This window comes from Lingula anatina, chromosome 2 (genome assembly GCF_051362555.1).
Source record: "Lingula anatina isolate TDL-2025a chromosome 2, LinAna3.0, whole genome shotgun sequence".
NCBI lineage: Eukaryota > Metazoa > Brachiopoda > Lingulata > Lingulida > Lingulidae > Lingula > Lingula anatina.
Genome location: NC_141768.1, coordinates 47,510,944 through 47,521,754, shown reverse-complemented (window position 1 = coordinate 47,521,754; position 10,811 = coordinate 47,510,944). Strand labels below are relative to the sequence as shown.

Below are 10,811 nucleotides of genomic sequence, written 5' to 3'. Positions count from 1 at the left end.
AGTATGCCAATTCTATATAAAATACTCTTACAATCACCTCATATATAAAATGGAAGAACGTTTCACTTAATGTTCTGAGTTAGTGTTAATTTATATAAAAAAAAAAAAAAAAAAAAAAAAAACCTCCAAATTTGCTAAAAGAAATATGCATGTATAACCATATAAAACTAGGTAGGTGTCAACCCAGCACCATGAGGCCTCTCAACTCTTTTAGAAAAGGGCAGTCATCACACATATCAAATGGTTTGATATGCAATGGCAGATCCAAGGGTTGTGGGACATCTTTAATTTGATATTATTGATCTGCATGGGTCATCAGTTATGGTGGATCAGACAATTTGTTTTTGGCTCATTTTATGACTTCTCTATCAATGCACACACCTGGGCCATTGATTGACTCTCGAATCTGATATTGGTATAGATTGAACATTCATCGGTAAGATATGATGATCAATAAAGAACTGTGAAATGGATAGGAAACTGCCAGCACCCGAGGCGGTGTATCCCAGGATTGAACACTCTATTGATCCATTATCTGTCATGTCCAGAGACAGTAAGCTGGACATAGAAATCAACAGATAGAGGGAGCCCACCTTGATCGGTCCTTATAAGAATCTAACTGTTTAACTGTGATTCACTTATTGATTTGCTCTTGATCAAGGTAGACGTTCAATCAGTGAGGAGGAATATTCCTCGGTCGCGTTTGCATTACTAAAAACGACAGTGACAAGACAGTGTAGTTTGTATTCACGCCGAGGGTATTCCCCCATCTAATTGTTTATCAAATTCACTAGAAATTTCAACAGTGACTTTGTCGTTTTTGGTTCAGTAAGTCCAAAAGACTGTGCCGCAACATTCACATCACGTTAGCCAAGAACAATAAAAAAGAAAGGCACAAACTTTACAGCAGGACTGTACAGGAAGTGGGTCAGATGACGAAGAAAACGAACAAGAAGTGAGCCCACAAGTCCTCCGAAATACCACACAGAGAAAATCAGATGCTATGTCAAAAGCAGGTCAGGCCATACTTGAAAATATTGCCCAAGCACAAGAGAGGCAAAAGCAAGATTGACAAAATGCCAAAATGTAAGTAAACCATGGACAGTAAATCTTTCACTTTACAGCCCTTATGAAAAAGTCCTATACGATCCTATAAGATTCTATACGAAATTGGCCCAATTTCCTATAGGATCTTATTATATAGGATCCTATAGGACTTTTTCGTAAGGGAGGTTAGATATTAAGATTTTATTCCATATATTTTTCATTAATGATAAACGACCCATGGACTTAACAGACAATCCCAGTGGGCACCAAGATGTGAAAAAGAACATGCTGAGATCAGACAGTAAAGGTGACAAAAATGCAAGATGCATGGTTGGGTTCATACATGGTGCAAGGCCAAACCAAAAGCAAGACCTGCATTTTGCACACTGTGGAGGGAGATATCCTAAAAGGTGCAGTGAAAGGCACTGATTTAAAATTATTTGTAGACTGACATGATTTGACCACAGGCTTTCCATGCCAACATAAAGGGTCTACATCAAATCTACAGTCAGCATTCAATAACTTGGGCGACAAGGGCCCCATCAGTGACCCCAGGCTTTCATCAGATCTCCACGTGGGGCACAAAAATCCATATGAAACCAGGGAGGTTAACCAGTTGTAGGAAGATGAAGGGTTAGGTACAGCAATAGGTGGGTCACCATTACATCAGGGAAACTTCTACCAGAGGATGAGGTCATTTCACTTCTACTATCAAGTTCATCTCCAGCCATCACTGAAATCCCCCCAGGCAGGAAAGAAAATGTGATGTTCCTTGTCGACAACCAGCGTAATGTTTCACATATCAAAGCAGGACTAAAACAAGATCTTTCCGAAGCCTGTGGTGCCTGGAATCCGACTCCCTCTCCATTAACCAGATTGGCATTAAGAGGTGGGAAATGGTGTCAGGTAGTACTTAAAATGATCAGTATTATATTGAAAAGCACATAAAATATAAGAGAAACTTGGTACTTTTGGAACAACAACAACCAGATCAAGTGATTACATTACAGAGGGCTTAAAAAGGACTCTACCTACAAAAGGAGAGTAAGTTTACTTTAAGACAGACCCAATAAGTTACTTGTACAATATGTTGGACATATACGGGAACTGGCCCCACATGCCCACTCAAGTCATTCAAATGCACAACAAAATGTAAAAACAAATCCTGCCGTATTTGAGAAAAATTCCACAAAAGCTACAACCTCTAAGCCTAGAGATATTTATGACAGCATGATAAGGGTGAATGCAGGACCAAGGAGGCCAGCTGACTTGCACCAAGTTCAGACACAAAGTCCACTAGGAAGGAAACTGCAGGCCCAACTACTAGCAGTGGAAGAAAAAAAATCTTGTCGACAATATCTTTCATCTCCATGGAAATATGCACCACCAACCTTTCTTAAAGAAAATCATTCATGAAAAAAACAAATGTCCCATGTTCATTCTTTACACTGAAAAACAAATTGCAGACATAAAAAGGCTTTGCTGTGCAGGGCCTGCAGAGTATGGAACAGTCCTGGGGATTGACAAAACATTCAATTTGGGACAATTACATGTGACAGCAACTGTGTACAAAAACTTATCACTAGTAAGGCGTTCATCATATACACAATCTCTATTTCTATGCCCAGACATGCTGCATGGAACCTCTGACTGGGAAACATATGCAACATTTATGGACTCTCTGGCTCATGAGTTAGATGGAACAGCTAGCTCCCTAATAATTGGAGCGATCATGAAAAAGCTATCAGGAAAGCAGTAAAATCTTCATTTGAGGAGGCAAGATTATTAACCCTCCCACCAGTAGATGGTCACCATGCACAAGCTGCAGGGGATACAATCGACATATGAAATGCACCCCCTGTGGAGGACTACATTCATGGGACAGAGTTTGCAAAAGGTGTACTAAATGTAACAAACTGAATCATTTTGAGAAGTGTTGTTTCACTTAGAGGATGGGTCAGGATAGGAAACAATGGAAAAAGCATGCTGAGGCCTTTGTCCAACAGTGGAACACTATAGGCTCTAAATGATGATGATGATGATGATGATGATGTTTCACCAAAGAAAAATACTATGCAAACAAGACAAATGTTTACTATGAAACAGAATATGACAATATGGCAGATGACATGGAGAATGTACATGTATGGGTCAATTCAGTACATAGTAGGAATTGTCAAATAATGTTGAATGGTTGTGACCAATTGTGTTAAATTGTGTAAGAAGTGACTATGCAGTGGGTCCCTCTAGTGGTAAAAAAAGGAGTGAAGTGAGTAGTTTTTTCCATCTTGGAGAGAGTGTGGACTCCATGCGGAGTGAAGTTGTGACATGTTTGTTGGTCACGTGTGGTTTGAATGTAATGTAAAACTGTAAAATAAAAAAATAAAATAAATTGAACCAGCACAAGTTTTTATTTACTTTTGACTTCAACATTTGGTGCCGCGAGCCAGGATACATGTATAGCAGGACTACAGTGTCAAGGATTTGCACGCCTTAGCCATGTCTAAATTAAGGAAAACCAGAGCTTCACTTAGAGGATGGGTCACTCGTTCTTGTGAACAAATAAGAACACTTTTGGAAGATGAAGAGGACATTGACACTCTAAAGGACTGTATTGCTGATTTTGAAAAGCAGATTTCCAAGCTGGATGAAGTTCAGTTGGAAGTAGAATTAGAGTTTGAATCTGAAGGTGAGTTGGAAGCAGACCAACGCGAGGTGGCAGCATTCAGGGACACGGCCAAGGAATGGTATATATATTAAGGCCACGAAGAAGGTACGTATCTAGTGGAGCTCCAACTTTCAGTGACCGTACGCGAGAGGTGAGCAGTGATATAAAACATTGTCCGTCTGCTAAGCTGCCAAAAATAGACTTACCAAAATTCTCAGGCAATGTCTTGGATTGGCCTGTTTTTTTCGATCAATTTTGTGCAGTCATTGACAATAATAAGGACATTTCCACTATTTCCAAATTTGCGTATCTGCGCTCTTTGCTAGAGGGAGAGGCCCAGGCCACCATTGCAGGCCTAACACTTACCAAAGACAACTACGAAGTGTCAAAAAGACTATTACTAGATAGATTTGGAGATAGTGAGAAAATCATTTTCAATCACATCCAGGAAGTATTGAAAATAACTCTGCCATCCAATCCAACCATTACTCAGTACTGGAAATTCAAAAAGAGTGGTTGAAAGAAATTTTTGTTAAGGAACATGGATTGATGGATTTTAAATTGGACACTGGGGCAGAAACATCTTTGAGGAGGCAAGATTGTCATCCGAAAGGCATTTAAAGCAGAATTGTATAATGCAGCTGTGTGTCAAAGTTGGGGTAGACAGTTCCACAAGACACCAGATTACAGCAGCTATATTTGGAGCTTCTGGAATGACAACTGCACCCTCATTTCCAATCTTAGAAGCACGAAAGCTCGAAACTACATGTAACTATGTGTAAATATGCACTCGTCACTCGTCTTGTCTTGTGACTTGCTGTGACTCTGACGCCCTCTAATTGTTCCTTTGTCTGTTCCTTTGTCTATGTCCCTTTGTTCTGTCTTCCCGCGTCTTTGTCATGTGACTTCACATTATAAAAGGCATTGGCGCCGTATTTTCAAATAGTGCTGAAGTTGCTGTTCGTCTGTCTGTTTCTATGTGGTAAGTTGGATGTCGTCTAGTTAATTCTAGTTATATTTTATCTTGTCTTTTGCGTATCCAACTCCACTATACTATACTGTATTACATCGTTTTCTACTCTTTAGTTTTCAGACCAAGCCGTATTGGTATATCCAGCACTCTTTCTAAAACGCCCTTGAATAAGATCAGGGTAAGCCGTTATAGCCTTTATAAACCGTAGTTATCTATATCAAAATTATTATTTCCTTTTCATAGAAGTAAACTATAGAATTATAAGTTATTTGTTGTATGTCATTTTATCTAATTATATGTCACCTTTATTACAGGGTGAAAATTTTAGTTATAGCAATAAAGTCATTTTACACAACCAGAGAGTCCGTCTGTTACATACATAATACCTGTAAAAAGTCTGTTACATACATAATACCTCATAGATGAAACAGCTCCACAATTTTCACCATATTTCAGCCAGCATATCTACCCTTATGACCAAGAAAATTTAGAAACCTCCCTAAGCCAAGAAGTGGCACACCATCATTGGACTAATGTGAAGCCATAAATCATGTCTTGAAGATGAAAACAGTGTGGAGACAGCAAAACATCCCAGCTTTAATAAGGAGTTTGCATGAGGTCATCATATAGGGCCAGTACACAGGTGTGGAAAAGGCAATTATAGGAAGAGGGGAATTCTCCTTGGACAAACACTTCACCTCCTTCTGTATGGACAGTGAGTGTTGGGCCCAGAAGAGAGAAGAACAGAGAACAAGGCACATAATGATATTCTTAAACATCCCAGAGAAACGCCAATTGGTTTCATCCGCCAATGGACTACATGTCATCCCATCATCTTCCAAGAGGAGAAAGCCCAATCAATGCAAATAAGTTATTAAATAAAATTTAAATATAATTTAGTATTTCTAATTCTTGTTCTTTTCTTTCTCTATCATTTGTTTAATTCAGGTGGGTTGTGAGTTCATTTGTTTGAAATAAATAAATGTAACCGAATAAAGCCTGACTACATGTATATGTATCATTATAATTACTATAATCTCATTCTAAACTAAATAAATTACATATTCTTCACCAACAATATATATACAAAGCAAAATCTGGGGACATCAATATCTAGTTCAGTTGTGAAAATATCTCCAACTAGGACATAGATTCTGGTCCACAGAACTTAGAATACTAAGTAACAGTTGTCTGGAAAACTTCATGTCTCAGGAAATTATGTCCCAGGACGTGCATTCCCAGGGAGGGAGGACCCAGGACATGCATTCTCAAGACTTAGTGTTTGCTCATTCCTAGGAATGAGTGCTACAAATATGCATTACTGCTGATATCCATTCCCTTTACACAGGACAGCTCTGTTTGGAGGGAGCACACCATGATGATCCCCGCCACCCCTGTGACCAAAGGTTGATGATGATGATTATCATATTCTGTGCCAACATTTTTAATATCAGACCTTCGCTATACCTAACTTGATCAGATCAACTCCAAAGCATCTCTTTAAACATTCTGCTATTTTGTATTTGGGTGTAATAAAAACTTGGCCTGAATGAAACACAATGCATCTCTTATAAATTACACAATCTGTTTTTTTTTTTTTTTTTGTGTTTGTGTGTAATTGTAACTCGGCCTAAATGAAACACATTGCATACATATATAGCTAAAGGAAAAGAGCTGCACAGCAGATATGGCACATATAAAGCTGACGGTGGCCAGGAGATGTAACCTCTGGTAGATTCCATTACACAGTGTCTGGAAACGGCTCAATTTTTTGCCAAACGAGATCTGCCTTCAAATGCTTTCTGTGCCTCTCCACTGATTTCTGGTGGGACCACAGAGAAATGCATTACTTGTTCCAGGGATTCTTTTGGCAAAGTTGCTGCCCATCGTACAAACATATCTTGATCAATAAAGCCTGAAAAATTAAATCATGTAAAGTTAACTGCAGCCACAGATACTCAGTAATTATGCAAAATTAACACAAGAGATTAATCATGTAAAATAAAGGTAAAAAAAAATTAAAATTGTATAAGTTGCTATATTCTCTTTCATAGAATGTTGCAGAGCCTTCCTTTCCTATCCAAAATTTTTCTTTTTAGAACAATCAGAAAACAACAGCTACGTATATATTCTTTTTAATTAAATGACAACAGGAACACTACACTGTGCTTCATGGCACTTTGAGTCCTTCTTTAATCCACTGAATTCCATACAGGATTACAATGGTTTTGTCCTCTTCAGTGTTCTGATAATACTCTGTACTTGTACCAATTTGAAAGATAGAAAAACACCCCCCCCCCAATCACAGTATCCATTTAATAGACAGACCTCCCCCCCCCCCCCGATCTCTGTAATCCAGATGTTAAAGTCATAATAACTCTTCGTTTCGGCCAAAAAATGAATTTTCCTGGAGTAAACAACAATTTTCCCACACTTACCAATGGTTAATGAATCCATTTTTACATTCGAAGTTAGTCCCTGGTTTTTTTCTAAAAAGTTTGTTTTTTTGTTAAAATCTCTTAAGAGATTTTAACAGAGTATAGACATCAATGGAGGTCACGTGGTCTAAAGACAAGCTCAGATATCAGAATAATAGCTAAAACTGCCGTTTTTGTGGTAAAACAGAATATATTATATTTTTATGAATTATTCACAATGTTTTTATTGTGAAATATAGATTTCATACGAAGAGTTATTATCCCTTTAAACTTAAATGCCCAGACATGTGCACAATTCATCACCATAGAATGAGTTATCTGTACAGGTCTGTATTCTTTTTCAGTTATAATCATTTACCCATAAATTGTTTAACAGATGAGACAGACCTAAATGCCATAACTAATGTCATCTCTCAGACTGGCCATACAATCATGGAGGAGGTAAAGACAACATGTACAGAAGTTCTGCCTGACAGGTAAATATATTGATATATAAGTTAGTGGTAAAAATTTCAAAACAATATTTCTATTTACCTTGATTTTTGTCATCTATGTACTTCATAAATACTTGTGTAAGCCTTTTATGTGATGCCTGTATGATAAAAAATGAACATTTGAATGCAAGTTTTTTAAAATAACCAGTAAGGAAAAAATCCCCATTTTATACCATACTGAGAAATATTTTACCCTAAAATCAATGAATAAACATTTTTTTCATTAGATAATATTTGTATATGTACAAATCTTAACCCCAGAGCTTCTAAAATGTAAGATGCTTTACAAATATCACCTACTGATCTATACAATGTAGACAACATAGGGACAAGTTGAAAGTGGAGGTGAAAATCAGGGTTAAGATCAATACTGTATGAATGTCAGGCTCCTTTCACATCGAGTGGTACGTAGGTCCACTTTGAGAGTCTGACAACTTGATAGCTAAGCTATAATGTAAAAGAGCTGACTAAATGCTGCCTCCCCCCCCTCCCATGGGCAATTAACTAATTTACGCATAAGTAAACAGCACTTGTAAAAAAATGAGAAAGAGAGTAAAAACCCCTGTAACAGTAGCATTATTACATGTTAGGACCCCTCAAAGTACAGAGTGTATTGCTTAAGTAGATCGCTTAATGTGAAAAGGGTCTATGGCTATATTCACAACAGTAGACTAACTAGTCTGAGGATCAAATATGGTGACCCACTTAAAAGCTTGCCATCTAATCCCCTAGTAGGCACTGAATAGAAGCATTCAAATGGGTCAGCCATATTTGATCCATGGACTAGTTAGTCCGCTGTTCTTTAAGCGGCCTTTAAAATTACCTCTGAATCCTCTGAATAAACTCGTTTGATAATTCTCTCCAGCATTTCTGGATAGATTGGGTTCCCATTGTTAAACAGACTAAAGGTTGCTTCAAAGTAAAATTGATGCATCATGTTAAATTCAATATAATCATATGGCAACTGATAAAATCTTCTAAACATGATAATAAACTCCTCTGATGACAGCCATGTGCTGTACTGTTCACTATCAGCAACTAATTCCTCAATCTGCTAAAAGAAGGAATGTTTTTTTGACAAAGACTTTTACATTGTGGAACTTGTTATAGCCGACCAACCTTTTAGTTTTGTTTCAATATCAGATTCTTCAAACCACTCCATGGCATTGAGAAAAGTTTGAAAGTGGATATCCCCTTTTTGGTCTGCAAATTTCACCAAGACCTATTAAAATGAATAAAAACACAAATCCATTTTTTTTTTCAGTAAGTCCCATAACATGGCAATTATATATATATATATATAAATGTATTATTAATATTGTTTATCTGTTGCCACTTCTTTTATGATGTGACACGTGGAATAGTTTAATTCAAATTCTTGGTAAAGTGTACATTGCACCAGGCCTTGGGGTGGGGGTGGGGGCTTTTTACCCACTTTGTAGACCAATCTTGAAGAATGGAGGAGAATCTTGATCATTTCTTTAGCCAGAATCAACCCTTTTCTACCAAACAGGGATTCTTTCAAAAACCCCAATCTCTCTCTACCCTTGCATATGGGACTGTGCAGAATGTATTAAGAAAAAAAAAAAAAAACAATATCTCTGCTCTCGGTACTTTTCTAGCCAAATGAGTAAATCTTTCTGGCTAAACTCATCAGAACATTTTTTTTTTTTTTGTTTATGACAAATTCTGCAGAGACCAACAGAACTATAATGTCAAATAAACTGTAGCATTTTTAGCTTACTGGTGTATACAAGTACATATCTTTTGGCAATTTCTTTGAAAGACAAAAACTGTTTTAATTTAGTCATTATTCAAGTTTTCTTTCCATTATATCATAATTCTTTCAACAAGATGAACTTAAACAGCAATTAAAGGATATGTTTCTTATACATAGGTTCACATCCTTAAAAATACTGTAATCTGTGATATATTTATGTAATAAGTCTTAAAGGGATTATGACAGAATTTAAGTTACATTGCATATATCAACCTGCCATGTCACAGTTACTTACATTCCTTACAAAGACATCATCCTTAAATTTTGGGTTGTTTTTCACAGTTTCTTCTGAAAGTATTCCATTTTCGTCACATCCCATTTGTTGGAAACGCAGCCACAAACGTTCCACCTCCACCATTGTAACTAAAAGAGAGAGAACCTGTATGTATTTATACCTAGCACAGAAAACCATATTATACAGAATATTAAGGAATAATTAAGAAATTATTAATTGAGGAAAAACTTCAAAATTTCCACTAAAATTGAACTTTAATTCAGGCTGGAGTTTTAATACCAACTAACCTCCAGTGATCTCAGAATGAAGAGTTATCCAGTCACCCTTGGATGGACTGGTTAATTCTTCCACAATAGTGCTTTTATCTCCCTGTATATCACTTACAAAGGCACCCATCTGTATTCCTTAACTGCAATTTGAAGCAAAAGATAAAATTTAACAGGATGGTCGGTGTGTGCTAAAAGTGAGCTTTAAATTAGTTATCTGTAAAGTTCTAGATTGATGTTCTATTTTAAAATCTGTACTCCTACAGTGTGTAAGCTAAATTATGAATTATAAGTTGACCCACAGGCTTCGACAAATCTTAGAACCCATTTCCATAGATTTTTAGATCGATCTATCCCTGTGGGGAGTCTCACTAGATTACTGTCAGCTTGGCCGGCTTAAGCGTCTGTCCCGCCTACTGAAAGCTGTAAGGGGGTAATTAACTAAGGTGCCCGCTTGGCTGACTGCAATTTAGCGTGAACCCCCAGGGGGTTAGGTCGATCTAAATCTTAATCTCTAGATCGATCTAAATCTCTGGGAAAGCACCCTTAAATACCCCTCTCCACCAATGAAACAAACACAGACCTAACACACACACACACACACACACACACACGCACTCTCTCTCTCTCTCTCTCTCTCACTCTACTCCTGTATGCCCATTATGCTGTTATTGTACATCATTTATGTCCTACTTAGTTTAAACATTTACTTCTATGGTTTAAACTTATTAAAAAGTCCTGCTAGATGGTTATACTCTTTTCGGTTCTTCCAAATTAACTCTGAATGTCATCGGTAGGCGAGAACTTGGCTTATCCAGGACAAGACAATCCCAAAGCTAATAACATAATAACAAGTTTATTCAGTGCACTGTATGTTTGATTAAACAAGCAGTATGCAACAAATTCATAT

At 37.1% G+C, this 10,811-nt stretch overlaps 1 protein-coding gene and 1 long non-coding RNA gene across 4 annotated transcripts; one reads left to right on the top strand and one right to left on the bottom strand.

Annotated features, from left to right (window-relative positions):
• Positions 1-155: 155 nt before the first annotated feature.
• LOC147763776 (uncharacterized) lies at positions 156-5,285 on the top strand. The gene is made up of 3 exons (XR_015333078.1): positions 156-1,086; positions 4,802-4,866; positions 5,145-5,285. It is a non-coding gene; the product is annotated as an uncharacterized LOC147763776 (long non-coding RNA).
• A 407-nt stretch (positions 5,286-5,692) lies between these two features.
• Positions 5,693-10,811, bottom strand: LOC106173230 (calcineurin subunit B type 2). 3 transcript variants are annotated; one of them, XM_013554282.2, is made up of 7 exons: positions 10,657-10,811; positions 9,923-10,044; positions 9,636-9,763; positions 8,740-8,842; positions 8,444-8,532; positions 7,661-7,718; positions 5,693-6,603 (listed from the first exon to the last, which is right to left on the bottom strand). In XM_013554282.2, the coding sequence occupies exons 2-7, from the start codon at positions 10,029-10,031 to the stop codon at positions 6,452-6,454; spliced, it is 639 nt and encodes a 212-aa protein (XP_013409736.2). In that variant the 5' UTR covers positions 10,032-10,044; positions 10,657-10,811; the 3' UTR covers positions 5,693-6,451. The 3 variants fall into 3 exon arrangements, with proteins under 3 accessions (XP_013409736.2, XP_013409735.2, XP_086862026.1); XM_013554281.2 differs by having other exon boundaries at positions 10,612-10,717; XM_087005900.1 differs by having other exon boundaries at positions 10,595-10,697.

Coding starts and splice junctions, on each gene's coding strand:
- LOC106173230 (XM_013554282.2), bottom strand. CDS start 10,031: ATGGGTGCCTTTGTAAGTGATATACAGGGAGATAAAAGCACTATTGTG. Junction 9,764..9,922: donor TCATTCTGAGATCACTGGAG/GTTAGTTGGTAT, acceptor TCTCTCTTTTAG/TTACAATGGTGGAGGTGGAA. Junction 6,604..7,660: donor CATAGATGACAAAAATCAAG/GTAAATAGAAAT, acceptor TTAATTTTTCAG/GCTTTATTGATCAAGATATG.